The 27,377-nt window shown below is 41.0% G+C and overlaps 1 protein-coding gene across 1 annotated transcript in view; it reads right to left on the reverse strand.

Annotated features, from left to right (window-relative positions):
* jade2 (jade family PHD finger 2) overlaps positions 1-27,377 on the reverse strand; it is a 160,382-nt gene that overhangs the window by 8,851 nt on the left and 124,154 nt on the right. Inside the window, exons 11-12 of the mRNA XM_035178002.2 lie at positions 18,823-18,940; positions 7,615-7,746 (exon numbers count right to left, since the gene is read on the reverse strand). Of these exons, the coding sequence (XP_035033893.1) occupies positions 7,615-7,746; positions 18,823-18,940 (250 nt within the window). The remainder of the gene's footprint in view (positions 1-7,614; positions 7,747-18,822; positions 18,941-27,377) is intronic.

Below are 27,377 nucleotides of genomic sequence, written 5' to 3' on the forward strand. Positions count from 1 at the left end.
ACAATTTGTTATGTTTTACTGTGAAGGAAGTAAAAATGAAAATCTTAAATGTCCATTACTGTAATGAAAAATGTGGAGTGAATGGTCGACAGATATTCAGATATGTTGAACATAACAGCTATAAAAGTGTAATTACATAAAATGTAACATTTGATTTAGGTTGTGTACATGTAATGTTGACAGAACTGAACTAAAAAGAGTTAATCTTCAGTGAAATTGACCGTCTGGGCTCATCGGATCCAGCAGCTTATTAGTTTTTAAGACAAAGGTGCAGTATTTCGTGAGTATTTTGCGCAACATAGGGCTGGGCGATATGGAAAAAAATCTTATCACGATAATTTTTTTCACATCAGTTGATATCGATATACATCGCGTTATAAATCGAATAACCAGAAAATAACTTTTTTATGTACAAACGTTTTTTCTTATGCACAAAACAGATTTGACTTGCCCGTACATTTATCCTGTGCCACTGCACTTTACTAATAACATTTCATACAAACCACTACAGGGAAAAGGTGTATATAATGTACATACACAGCATATTAAAATAAAATAAATCTATATTTAAAAACGTTATTCTATTGCCTTTTTTGTATTTCTTTATTCTCTTGTCTATCTCATTCTGCTGCGCCTGCTGCTGTAACAACTGAATTTCCCCGGTGTGTGGATCAATAAAGTTTGATCTTATCTTAAATCAGCTCCACTGAGGCGCATTACTCCGCTGGTCAACAAGTGACTCTGCTCCTGTGATGTTTTCTAATCACTCACACTTATGACTGATCTATATAAAAACCTGCTGAATACATATTTATGTTCCTGGATAAACTGGGCATCGCTTCTTCTGCAAAATAGAAGTTAAGACCCAGCGCTGTGTTGTAATCTGCGGGAGGAAACTTCTCTTCTGTCTGCAGGAGTGTGTGTCTGCTCGTCTCTGTCCCTCTTCACAGAACTGATAATCACATGGGATATTCACCTTCTAGTCCCATATTCTAAAATAATTATTAATCGATGATGTCGGATCATGACTCCGGATAGTTCCGGTCACTTTAACCCTGATGTCCTGACTGTGTGCGTCACGTTACGTCTCGTGTTGTGTAGCAGGTTTAAAAATGTGTCTCATAAACTCTAGAGCGAATCAAACAAAGACAAAGTCAGTCCTGCACTTGTCCTAATAACTTGTGATCAGTGCTGGTGTAGATTGTTAAAGTGTAAAGTGAGCGCAGGTCAGAGGGGGAGTGAGGAGGAAGCGGACTCCCACAGGAGACTCTAACACAGTACGACTGGAACTTTAATGTGCATTACTTTAAAAAAAGCCAAACTACAAAGTGCTACATGTAAGTGCAATGTATAAGTGCAACTAACTTTTTTTCTTTTCAACATCAGAGTTGACAATGATTATTAGATCGTCATCTTCTTAACCAAGATGTAGTCGGAAGAGATGCGTTTTAAGCCTGAGGTGGAAGATGTGTAGACTTTCTGCTCTCCTGATGTCAATGGGGAGCTCGTTCCACCATTTGGGAGCCAGGACAGCAAACACTTGGGATTTTGTTGAGTGGCTAGGTGTCCCTCGCAGTGAGGGAGCAAGAAGCCGATTGGCAGATGCAGAGCGGAGTGGACGGGCTGGGGTGTAAGGTTTTTAACCATGTCCTGGATGTAGACTGGACCGGATCCGTTTACAGCACGGTATGCAAGTACTAGTGTTTTGAAACGGATGCGGGCAGCTACTGATAACCAGTGAAGGGAGCGGAAGAGCGGAGTAGTGTGAGTGAACTTAGGTAGGTTAAAGACCAGTCGAGCTGCTGCATTCTGGATGAGCTGCAGAGGTCGGATGGCACTAGCAGGCAGATCAGCCAGGAGGGAGTTGCAATACACTAGGTGTGAGATAACCAGAGCCTGAACCAGAACTTGTGCCACCTCTTGAGTGAGAAGGGGACGTATTCTCCTGATGTTGTGCACCATGTTTCTACACGATCGGGTTGTTGCAGCAATGCTGGCGATAAGGGAGAGTTGACTGTCGAGTGTCACACCCACGTTCCTAGCAGTCTGGACGGGGGCTACCATGGAGTTGTCGATGGTGATAGTAAGGTCATGGGTGGGAGAGCTCTTCCCTGGAAGGAAATGTAGCTTGGTCTTGTCAAGGTTGGTTTTTAAGTGGTGTGTGAACATCCACTGAGAGATGTCAGTCAGACAAGTAGAGATTCGTGCTGCTACCTGTGTTTCAGATTGGGGAAAAGAGAGCATTAGTTGGGTGTCATCTGCGTGGCTGTGGTCGGAAAAGCCACGTGAGTGAATAACAGACCCGAGAGAGTTGGTGTAAAGGAAAAAAAGGAGGGGACCCAGGATGGAAGCTTGAGGGAACCCAGTAGTGAGGGGACAAGGTTCTGACACAGATCCTCTCCAAGTTACTGGTAGGTACGGCCTTTGAGGTAGGATGTGAGCAGGGAGAGTGCTGAGCCTGAGACACCCAGAATCTGAAGGGAGGAAACAAGGATCTGGTGGTTCACCGTGTCAAACGCAGCAGAAAGGACGAGAAGGATAACCACAGAGGAGAGAGAGGCTGCTCTAGCAGTGTGAAGTTGCTCAGTGACAGCAAGGAGTGCAGTCTAAGTTGAGTGGCCTGCCTTATTAGCACTGTGGATAAAGATTTTAAGAATAGAGGGTTTTCTCCACCGCTGGAGTCATAATGTTAGAAAGGGTCCAACATAATTGTCCGATTGTGAGTTTCCCAAAGATTGACATCTGTAATAACCAACATGAATGATTGCTTGAACTGCTGAGGTCTTATCACAGTAGCGTACACAACATGATTTCCCCTTCATAAAGGAGTTTCTTCCACTGCCTATTTCTCTAAGCTTGAGGCCACAGCTAACACAAAAAGCCCAAAATCCAAACTCCAATAAGTGCAAGTGGATTATATGTTTTAGAAATATTAACAATAGAGTGCATTAGCCGTATACAGTTTCCACCAAAATATTCTATTCCTCAACGTGAGAGCCCACTTAGTTATCGCCAGAGCGGCTCCAGGTTTCATGCTTTGATGACAGCGGGACGTCTTTGTTGGGTGATTTTAAAGCTTGGAGCTACGTTCTGTCATGTTCGTTTTCTGAGATCACAGAAAGGCAGAAAGAAAGCTCTTCACTTTTCACGTGTTGCTTTAAAGCTGCTTTTACTGGTGGAGGTATCGCACGTGTATATTTAATGCTTCTCATGTGTCTTGTTGTGAGTTGTATGTTTATAAGTCAGTGGTGTCGCAACTCCCCATCCCTCATAAACAAATTGTCTTTTTCTATTTCAGCTGCGGAGAAGGGGAGAATTCACCTTAAAGTGTCAAAATACTATAAATGTCATCCATCATCCAGGTGGTTTTACTCATACAAGAACTCGGAGGAATTTCAATTAATCATCACAACTATTTTTCATTCAGACTCTGATATTAGTCATGTAAACTAATAGTGTAGCAGAATGTCATCACAGGACTATTCATAACTTATTAGCTCTAGATACATATAAACAAGTGTTGTATAAGACTACAAATCCACCCACTTCACGTCCTACATATTGAAGCTATTCACAGCGGAGGGGTTTGTTTTTAGAGGAAGCCTGAAGATATGGAGGACTTTGTTTTTCATTGTATTTGCCTACGCAAACATACAGTATATCACAACTTCTGCAACTGCAACAACAACTGCATTTCTTCGCTGTGGAACAACTTCATAATTTGCATGTTCCTATAATTGTTTTTCTCACAATAACAAAAACAAGTAAAGTTTTTAGGTTTTTTCATCTTAAATTAGGCATTTAACGTTTTACTGGCAGCACAAGTCCTGCCTTTCAGTATTTAAACATTTATATATTTAATAAATGGTTAATAACTGACTATGATGTAGTTGTAAGCTGTTTAATGTATTTGTCAGCAACTATAACTCCTCGCATGAGAGGAAGGATAATTGAGAATGACAATATATTAAATCACAGTTTAACCACTAACAGTGTGACACAAACCATTTATCGATGTTCGTATTATGCAGGATCCCATTATCCCGAGGAGCACCACCATTGATTCGATCTTTTTTTTATCAATCACTTCATACATGTAGTTTTCACCTTCTTCCAATGGCTTTGAATGATTATGTAATTCTGGCAGGAGAAGGAGGAAACACTGTGTTTGATTGTGACAGTTTGCCCTGGTTGTGCCACGACCCACAAAACTACAGCTCATCAAGCTGTCACTGCTTTGCTGTCCCATGAAGCAGCTGCATGAAAAACAAATAAACTGAGGATGTGCTTAGGATGTCACGGAATATGACTTTAATGGCAAATGCGGACACGTCAAAGTGCCAACTTTGAAAAAAAAAAAAGCCCTTCTACCTAAGTGAATACAGATGAGGAGGTAAATAGATGTACACAAACATCAGTCCAGACATTTCCCGTCCTGCTAACGCGAACCTGGATCCTTGCCTGAGAAAATAGTTACTCATAACCTTCTTCAGACCGAAAATGTCACAGCTGCTAAAATAAACCTCTCACTGCTTAGTGATGGACAAACTGCCTCAGAGCAGTAAGTCTTTGTGACTTTTATAAGGATGTCTGTGCACTGAAATGTTAATTTGCACCTCAATAGTCAAGGCAGTTGGCTTGTCTCATGCTGACAACTTAAAAGCTGCAGATTAAATCCCCACGGAGACAGTGTCTGTCCATCAGCAGTCCATCAAGTGTCCTGGAGCGAGACATCAAGCCTTTATCTGTTCGTTCACCTCAGCTTAGTGTCGGCTAAATGGCTGCAAATTGTCAATGTTGCAAAAAAATATCTACTTACACATGATCTGCAGGCTTAATCTCCTTTTGATATCTGTCGCCTGAGCATCACATGAAGCCGTCACTATTGGTGGTTGGGTAATGAATCACCTGCAGACAACGTTTATCAGCCGTCCTCACTGATGATGATAGGCAGTGACAGGTCTCCTTCTTCCTTAATCCATGGGTGACTCTCTCCCACTAGTTCATTAATAATCCAGATCAACACCAACAGGTTTTATAAAAAGATACAGTACTGGTGTACTGCATGCCCTGTTGTTCAAAATGTTCAGCCATATTGAACCATGACTGACACTAAACCACGCGTACTGAGTAGAGGCATTTTGGATTGGGCACCATGGATGGGAAAACCTTTAGGGGTGAGTGTGAGGCTGTTGACTGATTTTGTAAAATGCAGCTGCCTCAAATCAACACTAAGATGACAAAAAATGAAGAGTCCCCTTTCTGATTCCCAACCGAACAAGGCAGCAGAAGATGTCAAGACACAATCACAATTTAGGATTTGCCAACATGGGCTACATTGGAGGTTTGAAGGAATTGACGTACTTACATCAGTGGTTGCAAGGAGTCCCAATGTGGATAAAGTAGATTTTGTAATTCTAGAGAAGAACCCAAGAACTAAACAGATGTGCAGCATCGTGCTTTTATGTTATTTCACACAATAACCAGCTTTCATTCTCTGTGATTTAGAGCAAGGGTGTGCTGAGACTTTGACTGAGGATGACTTTGCAAGATGCGTTACCTACAATTAGAGATAGTTTACCTTCTTTCTAGAGTTGTTCTGATGACATTTTTCTCTTCCCAATACCAATTCAAACAGCTGGACTTTGCGCATCTGCCGATTCCGAGAAACTAATCCGATACTAGTGTGTTTTAAAAAATGGTAACGCATGGAAGTGATGATTTTTGTCATTGTTTGACACTGAAGGTCCACGTCACTGTATCAGAGGCATTTCTGATGCTGGTATTATTAACATTTATAGTTTTTTCAACGTGTTTCATGTTGTCATCACTCATAACAACCTCCACTGGCTAGGACATTTGCAAGCAATCATAAAAAGTTAATCAAAGCTCTTGTGGTCCCTATGAAGCTGCTGAAGTCAGGGTGTAGTTCCATTTTTATATTACACAGGAGCATGAATGAAGCCTGAGTTGTCTTTCATTCATGTGCTACTTGAAACTGACAGGTCCAATGTGCATGTTGTAGGGCACTAAATACAACAGAGCCCATCAACTTCATCAGCAGCCCCACCACTTTGTTACAACACCTTTAAAATGAGCCAGTACCGTACTTTACACTGTACGACCATAACTTCTGTTGTAGCTCTCAGGAGGATGTTCCGCAGTTCCAGCACTGTGATTTATTTATTACAGAAACGCTGAGGGAAGGTCAGCGTGATTTACTGGGATGACATTTTTATATTATCCAGTCTCACTGTATCTTCTCCCTCACTTTTATGTCCTCTCTGTCAGTCTCTTCCGCCATGGTGCACTGCCAACAGATTGATGTATCACACCAGACCTGCTGGGCTGAGCTGCAGTCAGCTCCTATTAAAAGAGGCAACGCACACTTACACGTGTCTTAGAGCAGTAAACAAAATGATATGAGTGTACTGTGATGAAACACATCAAGGCTGGTGTGGATATTGACACGGCAGATGGCAGGACGCTCCCGCGACAGCAACAATTCGTACATCGCAACACACTAGTTCTTCCCCCTGAGCCCCTTGCCCACTTTTATCGTGGGTGGATTTAGGTTACATCCATACTACTATATTTTTGATTGAGCATTTTCAAACTAAAACGAGCTCTGTTCACACGAGAGTTTGGGCTTTGTATCAGTTTCAATCCCTGTCCATACCAACACGCCCGAAAAAGCACATCAAGTGACCGCTCACGTACACCGGGAATGCACGTGCCAGTATAAATAGGAGGGCATGTGCGTCCCATGGGAATTGCTGCAGATTGCTTGAATAATAGGATTTGCTTGTCTCCTACACATGTAAGCATGTGTCATTGTAAAATGCAGAATTTAACAGCACAACAGCTGTTAGCAAAGACAACAGGGTCAGCAATGTAACTGATGAGTATCCCTGCGTTCTACGCTGGTAGTCAAGGCTAATGCCGGTTGTCTTCATCTGGAGGGGGTCATGTGATAGTAGCCTGATGAATCAGCGGAGAGTACGTCTTGACCAAAAAGACCCAATCAGCATGCAGTTGTGAGTGTCAAATGAATGTGTAGTTGTATGGATGTAGCATTATAAGCTCCCAGCTGGTTTTACCCTTGCATCTGACAGTGGCTCTGCAGTGATCAACACACAGGAAATGTATGACAACATTGATGATGGATGCATTAAGTTGATAAAAAAAGAAAAAGTAATACAACATTGTGGAAAGTCTGTCGAAAAATGTCATTTTGCTAAGGTTGCAGCGCTCTTGGTGCATCGATGTTTTATCTAAGTTTCCAGAAATCAAAATGATCTAATACCCTGAGATTTCCAACTTTAATAATGTGTTAGTTGTTTGATCATTACATTTGGTCTATGAAGTAGATTGTATATCACATTAATTATTGGTGCATGCTCTCATAAGGACACACTAACAAACACATATTTGCAGCCAATGAAGTGCATTTGATCAGCTTGGAAACTCTGCAAACACTGCAGGGCGTGCGTGTACACACACACACACACACACACACACACACACACACACACACACACACACACACACACACACACACACACACACACACACACACACACACACACACACACACACACACACACAGTGTACCTAGCTCTTTAAGCAGTGAGCCGTTTTCTGACTTCCATCTCTCCTTTTTCTTCTCAGGACTACTCTTCTTCCTCTCCTTCCCTTTCTCCTTCACTCCATTCTGCTTCCTCTTTTCTCCTTTCTGGGCTTTCTCTGCAGGGAGACACAGAACATGGGCTCGGGTTAAGGATTTAGTGGATTTATTCAATTTGAGATTGTTTAGCTGGAAAAGTGTCACTGAGCCTGTGACACTGCTTCCATTTGTGGAAAATTTTAGTAGAAAAAGTAGCAGACAATGAATGTTAAGAGTCGGAGAAATATAATGCAGAAAAGATACATGTTAATCAGTTACTGAAAGTTTTTCAGATTAGATTTTAAGAGACCAGCCATTGTATTGACTGGACCTGTGGGGTTTTGTTTTCCCCAAGTCTCTAATAAGGTAGTGGTGTTGTTTGTGACTCTGCGTGCGACAGAGTTGAGGATGTTTTTGCAGCTGCTGACGTCTGGAGGGCTGGTGGTGTTGGTGGTGGGCTGTTTTTGAAGTGCTGGTGGGCTTACTGGAAGTGTGTCAGACAGGAGAGGAATGCAGGAAGAGGGTGGGAGTCGGTGTGGGTGTGTGCGTGTGTGATGTATGGAGAGAGTGCTGGTGTAGCCCCTCACGCTTGATGTGTACCAATGTGTAGAATGTGTGTTTGGATGTGTGTGTGTGTGTGTGTGTGTGTGTGTGTGTGTGTGTGTGTGTGTGTGTGTGTGTGTGTGTGTGTGTGTTTTGTAAATGCTTGCATACCCAAAGCTTCATTGCTTCCACACAATATTCCCCATTCTCTCCTTGCCTCACTTTAAAAGCCCACAGTGTCTCTGGTGATAAAGTTGACACTGGGCTTGGTTCTGTTCCTAGTTACAAAAATAAATCTATGGATTCTTAAATTCTCAAATAAATAAAAGACTATTGTGTCGTTCTCTAGAAAGGTTCCTCACAAGTTTTACTTTTAAAATAAATGTAAAAACATGAATCACATGTGAGTTTTCCCATGACGACAGTGGTTAAACTTGGAAAAATATCCAAGGTCGTCACATCTGTGCCTCCAGAGGAAATTAGTTTTATATTCTCAGGAAGCAAAAGGAAGACACACAATAACAAACAAACCACAACAACTGATATCAGTACAGCAGAAAACCTGGTGTGTAAACATCCTGGGCTCCCTTGAGGAAAAAAAAGACAAAAATAACGAGTAATGTGTTAATATTCAAACAACTAAAGAGCCTGTAAGCCACGGTGTTCAGTCACAGCCTCCCGTGGTTTCAGATTCACATCATCTTCCCTGAAACCTGAAGCATCACAGCAGATCTTTAACAGATTATTAGCAGATCGTTCTTCTTCTTTTTCTCTGCCTGGTCGGGTTGACACGTTTTTCTCTTGGGAGCATCGAGATTTTCTGAATCCAAGTCAATTATTGGCCTGTTTGTTGCTGCAGAGTACGAGAGAAATAACTCTCTTACAGCTGTTTCTCCTCACAAACTGTCATAGCAGGTTCAAAGAGAAGAGTGTTGAACCCAACTAAGAAAACTGCAAGTCTATAACACATTCCTTTATAATGATGAAATTCAAGAAGTTAAAACTAGTAATTAAAACAGTAGAGACAACGATGACCACTAATGAGGGTAAACAAGTTGTAGAATGTTCAGATTTACAATGTTGCACCAATGAGCACTGGGTCAACACGGTTCACTCTGACAACTGTGAGGGACCATGAAATAAAATGTGAAAATATAGGAATAATAGGTAGAAATGGTCTCACCAATACAACTTCATTGCTTTGCAAAATATCAAATACCAAGTAAATTAGTTTTAAATAGAAAATGTTGAAATAAATGAACTGATTTATAAATTCCTAATGTCAACAATCAAACAGATGTGAATTGTTTTTTATTCTGTAAAGGCTTAGGGTTACAGTTTATTCTTATATTATTATCATGAATAAAACATAGATGACACATGGGGTTCCTTGTTATGAGGTGTTGCATGTTCTGGTCTCTCTCTTAATAAAAATCTTACACTCTAGTCCATCTTTCAGGCATTTAAGCCCGGTGCTCCGGATTTTCAACCCTGAACCGATTTTAAAAATGTGGGAGACCACAGATGACAGATTTAAAAGATTTATATTATAATCGTCAGAACGCACACACTAGACCATTTGGCTGGAACGTAAGATCACACACTTGCCGTTTGTAGGAAACGATTTCACAGTGGTGATTCAGGAGACCTGGGATGTCATCAGCTAGCTGCACTTGCGTGTGTTCTGTTTTGCAGCGAAAAACAAAAAGAGGGAAAAAAAATATGGGTGAGGTCATGGCTGAGAAGGCGGAATGAGCTTTGGCAGCGTGAGATGGAGGTGAGTTTGAAATGCATGTGTAATGTCCTGGTCAGCTAACTCTTATTGGCAATATGGGTTTGCTCAGTATTCCGTCAGGGCCGACATGTTCGGTAGTTACGATTTGAGACCGGGGAGGCTCTGACACAACCAGTAGCATTTAGGTTATATTGTAGACTCCACACACTTCAGGATTATTTGGGCAGATAATCTGCTCCCACTGGCCTCTAATCGGGAACGCCTCCGCGATAGTCGGAAGGGGCGAGTTGGGTCAAAAATTGGCCCGGTTATCCTTAAGTGTGAACGAGCCCTTAGAAAAGAAAGAAATATCACAACACTGTCTAACACACTCTCAGATCAAGAAAGAAACCAATGTGCTCACATGTTGTGTATATCAGCCTTAGGGTGTGTGAGCACGCTGACACACACTGTATGACATGTAACAGAGCCCTGCGGAGCGCCCCCCCCCCCATCCCCCCTGCTGAGAGCTCCACTCCAGGAGGCCTCGCTCTCTCCCTCCAGCTGGGAGTATGGCAGGTAACACAACAGACTGCGATATGTACACATGATGAAAGACAAAACAGAACAATACTGAATACAGAATAATTCAGTCCTCTATACTTGTCTTACAATAAACTCAACTAAATTTGACCACCACTGTCAGCCACTAATGATAATGAATTAGTCATGTTTTTGAAAAGCAATATTTTAGAGAATCAGAGGCTAATGAAAGTCAAAAATTACCAATGATTTATTATAATTGAATAATTTGAAATGTCTCGAATATCAACATTAACACGTTACAGATACAATTATTTGTTATAATGTTTTATCCAAAAGTACAGATCTGGAAGATATTGAGTTTACAAGGATAAAAAACAAAAACAAGATAATAAAAAATACTTCAAACACTGATCATCAAAATAGTTGCTTATTAATGTTCATTCAATCCACCAATCAATACTCAACTAATCGTTTTGGCTATAAATTCAACACCCTTATCTTTATGGCATGATTCTACCGCCGGACAAAATAAAAGTCATTATTACTCAACTCTGCATTTAACAGACACAAACACGTCTGCACACACAGACAGACACAGCATGCAAGAAATGCTGCAGTCACACTCCACTGACTCACATATAAAGCACAGTGATGATCTCACCCTGTGTCTCTCATTCCGTGACATGGGAAGCTCTCATTGTTGGGATGTCTCGTCGTAACAGTCTCCTGCTGTTTACACAAACACAGAGTTCTGCCTACACGGCTAACTAACTCTCCTGCTGCTGTTTGTCATGTTCATGGATGTGTAAGTCAGTGTGTGTGTGTGTGTGTGTGTGTGTGTGTGTGTGTGTGTGTGTGTGTGTGTGTGTGTGTATCTCACAACAGTCACAGTTGACTTGGATGATCTGACACCTGTAGTGATAGTTTGGCACAGCGGTGGTGCTTTGAGCTTCATGGTAACACGTCTTAGTTTAGGATTCTGGCAAACATACATTTACTGATCGGCACCAAACACAAATTACAGGTATACAGCTGATGGAAATGTCATAAATATTACTAGTATGTGATTATAAACATTTAGTATTGGATGATTTCAAAATTTGACCTGGTGATGGTGCGAGACACAAAACCAGAAGATCACCACTTATAACAATGCAACCTGAGGTGGACATTAATGTCTGCACCGTTGACTGTAAATAAAGATGGAAGATGCCTCTCAACCACACGTTGTACAAAAATTAAGCTAAATCATCGCTATCCACAAACATGAAGGAGGCAGGGTTTATGACCTGTACTGCAGCCAGCCACCAGGGGGCCATCGAGGTAGTCTTCTTCACCGTCTATGGTCTGTACCCACTATCAGAGAAATATGCTCAACAATTTTTTGAATATGATACTCAAAATCATTTTGTCATGATCATTAAGAAGATAACATAGGAGGTTAACGACAGCATCAAATGTCAGTACAATAGTTTGTGCCAAAGTATGGGGTATAAATTGCAGGAAGTCAGGGGAATCACCAAAGTCAGTAGGATTAATCCTCTGGGACCATGAATATCAGTACAAAATGTCATCTTGACTCAAAGACTTATCCAAAGCAATGGGCCAACTGACAGACCAACATTGCTGTGCTGAGCTGTTAACATGGCTTGAAAGAATACAAATATTACAGCGAAAATCTATGGCTCTGTGCGCGTCTGTCTGAGTGTGTGTGTGTGTGTGTGTGTGTGTGTGTGTGTGGGTATGTTGGTCAGTACAAAGAATGCCAACACTGGGTGTGTGTGGCTGTCACAGCCAGCAGTAGGCTGTCCTCATGCTTGCTTTAGCATGGAGGAGCGGGGCATGCATGAATGAAGCTGAGAGAGACCAGAGAGAGATTTCACACTGTGTGTTTGTGTGTGTGTGTGTGTGTCTGTGAGAGTGAAGAAAAGAGTGTGAATTAGTTAGGACGACAATACTTGCTGTTTAGAAAGAAAAGCAGAGAGAAGAGCTTTTTGCGTCTGCCGTTTATTTATTTTGTCCTACAAAACTTTCCATTTTTGCTCGGAGACATTCAAAAGGCATTCAAAAGGTCTGACAGGTTCTGTGCGATGCCTCCATTCCAGAAATAAAATGTAAGGTGAAGTGCAAGAATAAACACGGAGGGAACGTTATGGGGACCGGCAGGGCGCACGCATGCTGATTGGGAAGATAAAATGAGATGGAATAAGGTGTAAAAAGTGAGGAAGAATTGAATTTCCAGCTCCATGCCAGATCATCTCCTGGCTGAGGAGGAGGAGACTGAGAAATGTCTTCTTGTAAAAAGTTATGTGGAGTGAAAATTACTAGTGGGACAAATATGCACTGAACACAGATGTGGGTGTAACTCACTTGACACTAAAGCAGGAAAACAAGTTTAGTTTGTTAGAAGGGAACGTCTGAATATGAAAAATAAGATTTTATTTACGGCCAGGATTCACTCACCCGCAGATGCAAGCGTTTGTTTTTAGCACAAGGGAGTTTCCTGTGTGCCGTTCGATTCTCCTTTTGCTTGTGAATGTCAGAATCTAATCAATAGACAAAGTGGAGGCTGGTTTTGCCAAAAAAAGATCTGTAACCCTTTTGACAACAGGAACCCAGAAACCTTTTTTATGAACTTGGGTATTTTGTCTGTATTTCACCCAGAAGAACAAGGATCTAAATTTGGTTCCTGGGTAAATCTGGTGCCTTTGGTCTCAATTTCTGAGCCTGAACATTCATTCAAACATCACAGCTGTGCAGCAGTAAATTAAAAAAGAACACTATGACTACTCATTTTAACACACTGAATAGAAGAGGGATTTTGATGAGGTTGTGAAGCAGCAAGGGATCTTGGGAGTCGTTGTCCTCACCAACATTGCCGATGAAAATCTACCTGATGTGACTCAGGCGCAAATCACGTTCATGGATTAAAGTTTTATTAGCTAACTGGCTAACGGTGTGTTTTTCCTTTTTCCTACTTCGTTTACCCAGTCAGTTAAAGCAGAGATGGGTAAAGCGGATTTTGATGAAGAATCCTTACATATTATATATTTAACACGTCCTGATGTGGTGGTGTTTGAACAGGTTTCAAGTTTGAACACTTGGCTTTTTCATTGCCGAAAACTATCCAATCTGCCCGAGACTTATCAAGTGTGAACGGAGGCTTACTTCCTGGTACTGTGTTGCTGAAACGTGAACTACAGGGTGACTTCAGTGAATCCTTAATGAAGTCTGACATGTAGTGTTAGTGTGAAGGTGGCAGGAGTATTGCATGACAGTATTAAACTTTTTCATAAAGGAGGATTTTGAAGAGCGCACCAGACACTTCTCTCTCTTTTTCCAATTTACTTTTATGGCTTTTGCTGAAATTGTGGAGGCCATTAACGCCAGGGGATCTTTGAGGGAACTCCCAGAGGGACGCCTTCCTCGCACAGCTCCTGCATTGTAATTTCTTCCTTTTTTTATCTTTTGACAGGAGGACCATCTTATCCTCTGATCATTTTTCAACATATTCCCCATTTCCCCTAATCTGATCTTGTTCTTTTCAATGTTCTACAGCTCAGAAAAGGAGGAAAACTAAGTCTTTGGGTTTTCAAGGACGCCTGCAGGCTCTGCTTGAACATGTGGAAGCTTTCCCCTTGCAGGTTGTAATCTCAGCACAAATCCAACTATCAGCAGTGGAAACCTTTTTAAACACATTTTTGTCAGATCTTTGCTTTTTCCCTCTTTGGGCTTTACATTCTGCCGCTGCCTTTCTCTCCAACTCTGCAATATTATCCCTCCCTCCAAACCTCCTTCCCTTTCTACTATAAAAGGCGCAACAGCACCGGGGGATTCATCTTTTTGAAGTGTGTGATTAATTTCCCCTCTTTCTAGGAGTGCTGAACTGCACGGTGTGTATGTGTGTGTGTCTGTGTGTGTGTAGTCACTGTGTCCCATTTCTTACCTGAGCTCATTAGTGCAATGTGAAAAAGGTTTTTTCTCTCTCCTTCTGTCTTGTCCTCCCTCTCTCCACCCTCTCTCCTGTCCTTTCACACTCACATTCTCCTTTCTCTCTCATCATCCAATCTGTATTTTATCCTATCCCCTTCTTGCCCCATCCTCCTCCTCCTCCATCCTTATTTTCTCTGTCTTCCTCACACACCTGTACACGCACTCAAACGCACACACACACACAACTTTGTAAGAGTAGTTTAGAGAGGCCAATACGATCCGCCAACACCAACCACTGTCAACTTGTCACATTTCCGATTTAGCTAGATTGTAAATGTTGTGCAATTCCTGCATAACAATGACACTGAGTGTGTGTGTGTGTGTGTGTGGTTGTGTTTCTTTTGCTTTCAATAGAAATCCTGTTTCTAAAGTCTAAAGCCAAAATAATGACTTTCAAAAAAAAATTCGGATACATCTCTATAAATGTCTATACACAGGTGTGTATGAATACAATTTCAGTTAAGGATGAGCGATGCTTCCTACGAGAAAACTGACAAGCTGAAGAGAAATCGATCAAGTGCCTGTTTTTCCGGTATCAAAAACAAACCAACACCAAATGAATTAACAACAAAAAATTCACTCTAAGATCTGAATGTGATAATGATACAGAAGAAATTCCTGTTATCTTAAGGTTTATTGCTTCATAAACATTAACTTTACGTATACACAGTAGAAACATTATAAAAGGACCTGTTCAGCCAAAGTGCCTTTAAGTCTTTAAATAAGCTTTTACCAACCCTTGGTATTTAAATAATCACTGTATAAAATAAACTATACAATAATTCCTGTTAATTTAATTAATGTACCCAAGAATTTAATTCACGTATCAATTATTATTAATGATGACACTTTCTTTTAAATCACAATATAGATTTTTTTGCCTAAGCTAAAACCAAGTTTATTTTTTTTGTATTTTAGGTGTGACGACTTGTTATAAATGTTTGTTTTTTTCATTTTGTTTCTTTATGTAAAATTATTTTCAGATCCTGTCTTGTTGATGTTTTGAATCACTGTATTGAGTTTTTACTTCAGTAGTTTACTTTGGTGGACTTGCAGCATCATGTAGCTCCTCTGGCTCCATGTGAGACCACAGGGATAAGAACCTGTCTCCCTGTCCGCCTCGCTGGTAACACGCTAACATTCTCAAAGCATGACGAGAGCAGCCCCTGACATGACAGACAGGCCGATAAACAGGAAGGGCGGACGGGCCGACTGGCAGATGGAGTGTGGAACATGACAGATGAAGTGCCGTGAGAGACAGACAGGCGGACAGAGGTTAGTGGTTTTTGTTTAAGTTGGGTTAGAGGAGAGACGTGTGTTTTCCACATGGAAACAAGCCCACAGAGACGTGTGGGGAGGAAGCATAGTGCTGCTGATGGAGGGAATAGGCTCAGTGTGTCAACCAGTGCAGGTTTATAAAAATCTGATTTTACTATCGTGAAGCTTTTATCTGATGGCTGGCAATAGAGAACAGTTTTTTTTTTGTTTATGTTTTTAATATTTGTGGGCTATTGTGGCTAAATACAAGTTATCTGAATACAAATTGGTCTGTGGTTCAGTCTTAAAATCTAAACTTTACACAATGTTGTTACATTTGGTGTCAGTGCAGTGTCACATGGTATCACACAATCAGTTTGTGTGGCCAACATAAGTCAAACTAACACAACTGATGAACTGATTTAAACATCGGTGTCGTATGAGACAACCAAGTAGAGGAAAAGACAGGGAAATGTAAGCGTTGAAGGAAACTATTAATGTTGTTGATTTCTGGTTTTGCTGGTCCAGTCCACTGTAGGCGTTAAATCGATTGTATTTTTCGCAAAGCGGCTAAACCACCATTTTTCATTATGACAGGTTTTGGTAAATTAAAAAGTAGCCGACAATATGACAATGTTATAAATATAATGTTGTGTTTTTCTTCACAAAGGCACTAATGGTGTCTGATGAGCCATGCACAATTTAATATAGAGTCAGGGCAAGCAGTTATCAAGGTGTGGATTGTTTGGGGTTACAAGAGGAGACATCGTCGACTTAGTATCGAAGAAAAAAACTAAAACTGCGTTGATATGCTAACATTTTGGAAAGGAAGCCGAAAAAGTGGATTTGTTGTTGTGAGAAATAAAAACATGATGCTTCACTTCTCTTCTTCCGCAGATTGTGTAATCACTTCATTCTCAGCTTTTTCGTATTTTGTGTTTGTTGGCGGCTTGCAAACCAGCATAGAGGTGCATTACTGCCACCCAGTGGACTGGGGTCACTACACTCTCAGTCTCATTATGGTCCACTCCATCCACCAAAACTTAAAGAAGGGCCACGACAGAAACAGATTAGAAAATAGGTGAAAGAAGAGGATGAAGAAAAATGGACAGTGCAGAAATAGGAGAGAAAGATAAAAGAGGCAAAGGAAAGAGGTAGATACAAGGTGAGAGAAAGGCCAAATAATGATTGCAGACAACCTCATCCTTCACTCTCTGCTGCTCACACAAACCCACGAACACACGCACGGACACAAACACACACACACCAACTATCCTGTCTAATCTAACTCCTGTGGCAGTGTGAATAGATATGGCCGTTCAGTGCCAGCAGCACAGCTCCCGGTACCTGATGGCAGCAATCTGCTGAGTCAGGAGCTCTGCACTGTGTGTGTCTGTGTGTGTGTGTGTGTGTGTGTGTGTGTGTGTGTGTGTGTGTGTGTGTGTGTGTGTGTGTGTGTGTGTGTGTGTGTGTGTGTGTGTGTGTGTGTGTGTGTATTGGTGAGAGACACAGGGAGTTTGAGAGAAAGTAAGATTTAGTTCAGTGCATAGATGTGTGTGTGCAGCCTTCCTCTGCAATGATGAGCAGTGCAAATTGAGCACCCTAGACACACACACACGCACGCCCTCATGCACACACACAATCCACAACACAGCTACAGGGGCAGGCTGACAAGAGTTAACTATCATTACTAGGCCAGCGAGACATCACTGGTATTACCATGACAACAGGCTATGACTGTCATCAGCATGACAGCTCCAGGTCACGACAACAAGAACATGGTTCCCGAACATTATACTGGACAAATACAGGTCACTATCATTTTTGCCATCATCACCGTGACAACAACCGTTTAGAAATCTAGCAGCCAATGTGATGACATCAATTATAATTTTAAATTTGTATAAAAATAGGAAATACAAGCAAAAAAAATACAAACCCCTGATGGATCAATATACTGAAATTGACAACCCACTGTGCACATGCACATGCACGCACGCACACACATAGAGAATTGTCATCTATCTGTCTGTTAAAGGCAAACCAATTTCATTGGAAAAGTTAAGGCTTTGCAGATATTAACCTTAAAAGGATAGTTCATCCAAAAATGAAAATTCACTCATTATCTACTCACCCCTATGCTGATGAAGGGGTGTGTGAAGTGTTTGAGTCCACAAAACACTTCTCGAGTCTCAGGGGTAAACTTTGTTAGAGCAGAATCGGCATAGGGGTGAGAAGATAATGAGTGAATTTTCCTTTCTTGGTGAACTATCCCTTTAATTAAAATGGTTCTTGATGACTATGTTGTTTTTCCAGTATCTGCTGGACATATCTATTAAAGAAAAAGCAGTTAAACACCAACAGTGCTATATACAAGTTGTGCCACCACAGTAGCAGTGGCTAATCTGCCTATGTACCTCTGCATACAACCTAGATTTCTCTATTAGGAGCCTTTTTTTAGATCCTCAGATTCAGTCTTACTAGATGTAAAAAGGTCCAGACCAGTGTGAAAAGGCAAAGAGTACCTGGCAGAGAATCTGGATGAGTCTATGTCCTATGACGCTTCAATCAGTAATTGTCTTTTGAAAAACTAATTGCCCATATCATGCTTTTCACTTTTCTTCCCCCATATGGCATATCGTTGTTTTGTGCATGTAAAAGGTCTGCTAAGCTAAAAAAGCCAAGCTCATCCTTGACCTGACATACAAACCTCATTTTGCGCAGAACAAAGCAGCATCAACTCAACCAGCTAAATCCATCCCTCCTGATCTCCATCACAGAGCAGCAGCATGAAACGCATCAGGGTTATTCATCTGTGTAGAGTGGACAGGAAATCGAGCTCCGGCGCTCAGTGCTCTTTGCTGTTCAGGTGTCAAGTGTGGTCTACTGTGCAAAAACGATGACAGGCCCTTTCCAAAACTGTCCACCCACCACACTCAGCCAACAAGGGTTTGGATTCAACCGTTACGCAGTTGAGGTTTTTTCCAAACTGTGTGTGTGTTGGTGGTCTTGGCTTCAGTGCTGGAGAGACTGAAAAGTAACTGTTCAGGTGTCTGGAAAGAAAACAACATATCCAAATACACACTCATGTTTGGGCTCTTACCTCCAGCCATGTCCTCTTCTAGTAGCTGTATCTGCAGGTGGAAGATTTTCTCCTGGAGGTCGCACAGGGTGTGTTTCATTTTCTCCCTCCGTGTCACCATGTAACACAGGTTACGCACCTGGAACACAAGACATCTCTGTTACACACACATCAGGACAGAGGCCGGACACAGAGTTACACTCAGTATTCTCTCATCTCATCAAGATTCAGTGCATGGACAAACAGAAACCTGACAGTGAGGAAAACACACACACACACAAAATCATTATGACCGGCTGACACAACTATAAAAACACAGACACACACACACACCAATCTTTGCAGTTTTTGTTTCATTGTTGTTGTTTTACAGCAAATGAAGCATGCAATCACATTAATCTTCCCTTTAACAAAAACTGAAGCAAGTCCCAAAATAGGACATGAAATTTTGATGTGGATAATATATAAATAAATACTGTTCAGTCATACACTGTAAAGAGTCTGTGAGAGCATCACTACGGGTTGTAGTCTGATGGCATCGCCTTGTTCTAAACATGGTGATGAGACACGCAAGAACTGCGACCTCTCTATTCGCAAAAACAGTGTAGCAGTGTTTCTGTTCCCTGATTGTCTGCACAGTGAAAGTTGAACAAAGGGTGAACACTGAGCTTCGAGCTGGGGACTGAACAGAAGCAGGAAAATGAATACTTGTATTTGTCCGTCATACCAGCCACAATACCACTGAATAAGAGACAAAGCAAATACTTGGAGGATGGAAAGTGACTGGAGCTCCACTGGTTGGTTGAGGCTTAGTGGTCGATTGATTGATTCAGTCATCACACATTATAAAATGAGAATAATGATTTAACAGATTCTGCATGTGAATATACAGAATCTGTGGGAGAGGGATGAGATTTTGGGGCTGGAAGCATTCCAGTTTTCTTTTTGTGGTTTGACCAATCCCTTTTGAGCAGGTTTTGGTTGCCTGCAGGTAAACAGTCCTGTATCAAAAGAGGAGGAACGCATTGACTGAAATGCATTGGCTATCAACTTTTTAATTTATATGCATTTATGTGCAAATATCTGTTCTGAATGTATTACTACTGCATCGTCAGATGATGAGCAAAGAGAGACTGAAACAATAAAGACATTATAAATGAAGGCTAAACAGTCTTCACATTGTATAGTGACTGAAAAGGCTCAGAAGGATGCAAATTATAATGTGTGACTGTATATAGTCATATCAAATTAAGCTACACTCCAGTAGTGAACAATGAAAAAAAATCATTCACACTTGTAGCTCTGGGAAAAAGTACATCTAATCAATCCTGTTTCCAACACACGCGCACTTAGCCACTAGCGGTTGAATAAAGTAGATCATCTAACAGCTTTAACGTAATCATTTTTCATCAGGAGTCAGAGGAGATTCAACAGGTGGCCACTAACATGACAAATAATGATATTATTCTGCATTTGCTGGATGTTTAAATAAGCAAGCGTCTGCTAATACAGCAGGGAAAAGGTGATAAAAGCCATTTGAGGGATGTGTTTTTCATGCTTTAGAGTTCTAGCCAAAGTTGAACTTTAACTGTCTGCATACTAGACATCAGTATGTCAGTATCACATCACGAGTGACCAAAGCTGGATGCAAATGTTGGAAAATCTGATGCTTAAACACTTCAGCATAGCAATATATAGCATCAGGTTTATGTGCATCCTGTAATAAGCGAATCAGAGGTAAGAGTCAAGCAGCGTCGTGCTGCTTCCTGCCAATAAACTGCAGAGTCTTCTTCCACTCAGACATAAACTCCAGCTGAGCCCTGCTGCCTCTCAATGCAACCAAATTACTATCATATGGCCCTCTAAGCACTATATGTGCGAGGATGCCGCGACATGCACGTGTGAGTGTGCACGTTTGTCGAGCACATATGGATGTATGAAGACAAGCTGTGGTTTGTGAATGTGTGTTTTGAATTGGCACCATGTAAGAGAAATAAGAGACAATGAGAGAAGAAAGCACGAAGCTGAATAAAAGACTTTAACATAGAGAAAGGAAATGAAATAGAGAGAGACAGACAGTGCCAGAAGAGCAGGTAAACAAGATTCAAAGATAAGACAAGAAGTGGATTCCCCAGCTGCAGTTGTTGTTGTTAAATGCAACAAAATTATTTTATCCACAGATAAAACGATCGCAGACGGTGGATACCTATGTTGGCTGAGAATTTGACAAGGAATGAGGAGCTGTTATTTGCATTAACTGAACCAAAAAATAGGTGGAAGGGATGCTCTCTGTCAAATGAGAACAAATTTTTGCAGTTCCGGTAAGAGACAGAGAGCATCGTAGGGCACAAGTGTTCATAGGTGTTCCGAATGGCCACAGTAGCTGGAGGACTGGCCGATTGTAATAAAGAGGGTTGAGACACGATAATCGTTTGAATATCCTGATCCTGGGGCAACAATGAGAAAAACAATGATTCCAGGAAGGCTTTCATAGGCTGTGTCCAAATTCAGAAGCTGCATCCTCTGGAGGACTCGATTTATGAAGATGTAGACGATGACAATGCCTCTGTAGACTGGACGGTAGACGGTTTTACCATTGGATCTATTGCTAATTACAGCTTAGCTGGCCGGACAGCTAGTTCTTTTGACACCAAGAGGACTACCAAGATTAATTCTGGAATTCTCTCCAGAAATTGGGTCCTTGTTGGTTGGGAATGAAAGCACACATTTGTTGGCCACATTTGAAGGAGCCTTCAAAATGGGGCAGCCATCAGAAAATTATAGCAATTATTAGATAATGTTCATTTACAGTAGGCTAGACAATCTGAGTTTGGCAGCACATGCTAATAGCGCTAATTTAAACTGAGTGTTATAAACGGAGAGAACCAAAGACGGTGCTTGTAAATGTTTTACAGCCCCATGTTCTCCACGGGGAAAAGGTTTATGGCTGTTTCGCTGCTGTTGTATGTTCAAAGCAAACAGTTACGAGCTGTTACAGACGGAAATATGAATGTCCAAGACAAATATTTATCCTCACAGTTTTGTTTCAATGTAGAATACGGACTGGATTTCCAGTCCTCCAGTTTTTTTTTACTGCACAACAAATCCAACACAGAGTCGTGACAACAAAGTGACTGGAGAAAGAGAGGGAGAGAGGGAGAGCGAGAAAGGTATGGAGGTGGGGAGTAAAAGTAATTGGGTCCAAGCCAGAGCTCTTGAATCCCAAACTAACAAGCCAGAAACGGGATCTTTACCGATTGGATTTTTTTCTCCCAACAGTAAACCAGTAATCATGTGTCTCTAACCACATCCAGCATGCAGGCAACAGCATTGTGTTTGTGAGACATGGTGCTAATGTGACACTACAGACTACACGTGTGTGTTTGTGCACACGTGTTGGTCTTTTTATATCTCTTTGTGAGCACACTCTCTGACAAAATGCCCCTCACCCTAATAATCACAAATAAATGTCTAACTCTAACCTTAAAACCAGTTCTTAACAATCAAACGGCCTTATCAAAAAATTCACCATAAAGTGTCCACACGAATGACATGTACACATGTTTAGGTCTATGTTTGGATGTGTTTGTGTTTGTTTGTGTGTTCTGGCAGTCCTACAAGCTGACTGTTTATCTGTTGGTCTTGATGGATTTGTCAGCCCGGCCTATCTGACCCATTCTGTCCCTGTTAGAGGGCCGCAGATAAAAATAGCTGCTCAACTGGGACACAATGTGCAGAGCCTGGCTTTGATTAGGACACTGTGTTTGTTTGTGTGTGTGTGTGTGTGTGTGTGTGTGTGTATGTGTGTGTGTATGTGTGTGCGCATCGTTTTCAAAATCAACTACCTCTACCTGGACACATGACAGGGGACTTGAGAGCAGGGTGGGAGGTAAAGACGAAGGAAGAGCGATGGAAAAGGAGTGGAAATAACAGCTCAGTTGAACTTTACCTCTCTCTCTTTCTGTCTCTCTCTCTCTCCAAACTCTACCTGAGCAGCAGTGCAACTTTATTCCTGTTTTTATTTCAGCAAAGTGAAAATACATTTTTAGAAATTAAAGGTCTTGTTGGAACATGAGCATGAAACACAAATGTCACAGAAGTCTGTTTGCTGGTGGAAATGTAATTTCATATCTCGTGTAGTAAATGCATAAATAAATACTTGGCTTTTTCAATAATTTCCCTAACCTTTGTCACATTTTCAGTGCGGTTTTTCAACTATGTGCACAAGACGCAATGCTTTCTATGTTGCTTTAAATGTACCTTATTGCAACTGATGCTGTGACAAATTTATCATAAATACCTTATGGGTCATGTGGGGATGAAGAAAACGGCCTATAATATATTTTGTTATTTGCATAGTTTTATTTCAAATTTAAATACTATTTCTTGAATTGCATTTGTCATCTTGCTATCCACTCTCTTATCTGGTCATACAGGCTCAAATTCATCCTGCAATAATTTTGTAGAAAGTTAAAAACTACATGGTACATTCTGCACATGGATTAAGTGCTGGCTGAGTTGTGATTAAGTGACCTGAAGTGAATTTATTTTTCCTTTGGCTCAAACATCCTCTGACCTTTTCTCACCGTCTCCTCCGTCTGATTCTGCCTCCTGCCCTTTACCAGCTCTCTCCTTAGTCATTCTTTCCTCTACAATTTAATTCCCCGTCCCCCCCGTCTGCACCGAAACCCCTAATCTCGTCCACACATCTGTCTGTCCAGCTTCTCATTCTTCTTTAACTCCATCTGTCTTTTTCCCTCTGTCTCTGAGTCAATTCATTTATCCCGAGCAGCTATCCATCTCTGAATCAGCAAGCACAGCACCCCTCCACTTTTATCCCTCTCATCTAGACACGTTAACCCACAGACACAAATATGAGAGCATGTGTTGGGTTACATTCATTTCACTGCACTTGGCACCAAATGAGGATCTGATGCACAAGTCAGCAAACTCATCAAGTCCCACTAAGTTTTTGTGAAAGACATTTGAAAGCTTCGATTACAGACAGAGGAGTTAAAGCAAGGAAAACTTCAGTCCCTGAAATGAGTTCACGAAATGAAGAAAGGGATTAAATGAACATGTTTATTACCACAATTAACAGTTTGTGCAAAATGAACAAGAAGATGAAGTGCACTGTCTATTTGTTGATGTCTGTTGTGCACATCAGGACCTAGTGGAAGATCCAAATGGCAAAGCATGCACACACGCACATACACACACACATACACGCACCTACACACAGACACACACACCCCTACACACAGACACACACACCCCTCCTGCCAGACACCTGTTTATGTAATTAGTGGTTGATGACAGCCAGTGCTCTGCTGACCTCCCTCTCTATCTCGCTTTGTGAGTGTGAGTGTGTGTGTGTGTGTGTGTGTGGTTGGCTAAGCCCTGCATGGGGCCACATATTCCAAAATAAACTGGTCGACATTTGGCTTTACAAATATTTCAAATTCAGGTATTTAAGTATTAAAGGGATAGTTCACCAAAAAATTAAAATTCACTCATTATCTACCCACCACTATGCCAATGACGTTGTTTAAATGTCAGGGCTTGCAGACACTTATATGACACCACAGGAGCAGTATGTTTTTTTTTTTACATTTGAAGAAGAGATCCCCAGTTACTTCAATTGTATTGGATTTGGCTGAAACACTGTTTACCCCTGAAACTCCAATAGAGTTTTGTGGACTTAAACACTCCACCCACCCACTCCTCCATCGGCCTAGTGGTGAGTGGATAATGAGGGAATTTTCATTTTTCAGTGAACTATCCCTTTAGGATATGCACTGAGGCTCTTGTTTTATAATTGGACAAACAGCTGTGACAATTTTGAAAGAAATAAATTCTGGTGGGACTTTTTTTAACAGCAGACATGTTGACTCGTCACTTTCAGAGCACAGGTGTTATTAACAATGGCTCTGTTTTATGCCGGTGTCACAGTGAACCTTGAGTGTGACAGGGAGACTGTGAACAACACCAGGACCCTGAAACTGAAGCAGAATTCAACCTTCATCCATTCTATTATAAACAATAGTGATTTTCTGCTCTTTTATGTCAAACTAAATAAAATAACTTGACTAAAGCAGAATGAAGGTCAATTTTACATCAACAACAAATAAATATTTAATTGCAGTGCTTTACCAATACTGTATCTGTGGCTGATCACATTGATCCTGTCAATCTATTGGTCTGGTTCTATTAATTTGCCACACTGCAAAACAGAACTGGATCCCAGTGTCTGTCAAAGTGTTTAATTGCTGCCTCCTACCTGATACAACATGTGAGTTACTTTGATAAATTAATTTGTTTACCGAGCCTGGCATGAACACATACCATATGGTGTTCTGTGTTAGCCATATGCCAACAACCCGGCAATGCTGTTTCTACACTAACAAATGTTTGTTAACCTGTGTAAAGTCTATTTGAGCATTATTAAAAACACGTTATAACACAAATGGATTATTATTATAAGAAAACAAACAAAAAAGTATTATCAGGAATTTATTTACTGCATTTTCTGCTTTTAATATCTTCTCTTACACCCTTTGTGTTTGTGTGTGGGTCTGAGTGAGGAAGTGTGTGTACGTGTGTGTAGGAGGAGGCAGGAGCTGCGTCAGGAATAATTCTCTCACTGATCTCTGAGATATTGAGATAAAACCCCAGTGGGATCCGAGGGGGGGGTGTGTGTGTGTACGCGTGTGGAGAAAAAACAGGAATGTGTGTTTATATATATATGTGTGTGTGGAGAAACCGGAACATGTGTTCATACTGTACGTATGTGCTTTTCTGAGAATTACAGTCAAATAAAAGAAAGTGTGTTTCTCTCTCCAAGTGGCTGAAAATGGATTTCATGGTATTGATTTAGGTGATATGTGACATGTGATACAATACTGTGAAGAAGTACTGACAGACAGAGAGCAATAAGAAAAGAAACGGCAGAGTAAATGTGGTGAAGAAAATTGATACGAGGATGAAAACACAGCTTGTTTTTATTCCAGGAATGAGTCACACTCCTCCGTCACAGAAGAACTGACTAGAGAGAAGAGAATAAAGGAGATTAGAGCCCCTTTCTTTCTTCACTTCTCAAACTAACTTCCAGCTTAGATCTATATTGACCTGACCCTCTCAGCTCCCAGAATATTGACTGCAAACCTGTGTTGCCTGCTAATGAGCATCATTGACTGTTCATTGGCCCTGAAACACCCAGACACAACTGTGAGGAGGCAGCACGCTAAAGATCCGGATTATTGATCTTTAATTGGCGCAATATCACCCTAAACCCAATATGGAGAGCCTGGGTTAATTACTAACAAGACAATCCCAACTGGAATAATTAAAGTGGACTGTGCACTTAAATGCAGACAGCTTGTTATAGGGGGGGGTTCTGCTGTGGTGATAAGTCCAAACAGTAAATCGATTTGTCACTGTGCTGCTGATGTATGTTGCATCTGTTAGTTACACTGCTGAGATAATTGGGATCATTTACACCAATGTGTTGCTATTCACATCAACATCAATAATCATGAGGACAACTATAAAAAAAAGCATTCAAAGCAAATTGTGCACCTTTGTTCACACTGCAATGATAAAGAAATCATAAACAATAATTCAAACTTATAGATAAAAAGTCTAAAGCTAAAGGTTAAAGCTGTCATAATTAATAGTTGTATGTGGTTGTCAATGGATCAAATGGCTGTGGATGTGTAAGGGGGCCACCTTCATAGTGATCAACTCACAGATTTGGCAGCTATACTTTTCCCTCAGGTGCTGGTGGAAACCAAAAACAGAGCAAAAAGTGGAGCAAACATTAGATTTGACAGGTGGTAAAAACATGACTCCATATGGATGCTAATGTTTCCCCTTTGTATGCTGCATGTGTTTCCGAACACTTTTGCTGCATCTACCTAAAATTCGATACATAAGGAATACCATGATCAGAGTTATGTTCATGAAGTCTTTTAAAGGCTTTGGAAACAACAATGAACGTAGGTTAGATTTTTAAAACTTTTTGACCAAAGCAGGCCCGGGTTTTAGATCATCTCATCTGTGATCTAAAACTCTAACTATAGATTCGCTTCCTTTTCCCTCTCGGCCAAGTACAAAAAATTCCGTATCGAACATTTTCATCACGTCAAATTAAACATCGGCATTTAGGCTTCATGTCACATTTCCCAAAAATATCCAGTAAAAGGTTCCTTCGAACTCAAAAATATAACACCCCAGCAACGTGCACCATCACAGAAAAGGCCTGCGCAACAGATCATAAATCGGTTTCATATTCCTACAGGGACAGTTAGATAAGTTCCACACCTCGCATTCTCATCTGTCACAATGTTATAAATTTATGAGAGACAATAAAGACCTGTCAGAGACATAAATTAAGTGAATCTACTGCAGCTGCCTCAAAGCCAAAACATATAAAGTTCAACTCATGGTTGTCAAGTACCATGAGGGCTAATTTTAATAATGATTTAATCTAACCCCGGAAAAGTAAAGCTATCGATCAAGCATTGATGTCCTATGACAGACCTGTGGTGAAGAAGCATCTAATCAGGACAATTGGT

This window comes from Hippoglossus stenolepis, chromosome 15 (assembly GCF_022539355.2).
Source record: "Hippoglossus stenolepis isolate QCI-W04-F060 chromosome 15, HSTE1.2, whole genome shotgun sequence".
Classification (NCBI taxonomy): domain Eukaryota; kingdom Metazoa; phylum Chordata; class Actinopteri; order Pleuronectiformes; family Pleuronectidae; genus Hippoglossus; species Hippoglossus stenolepis.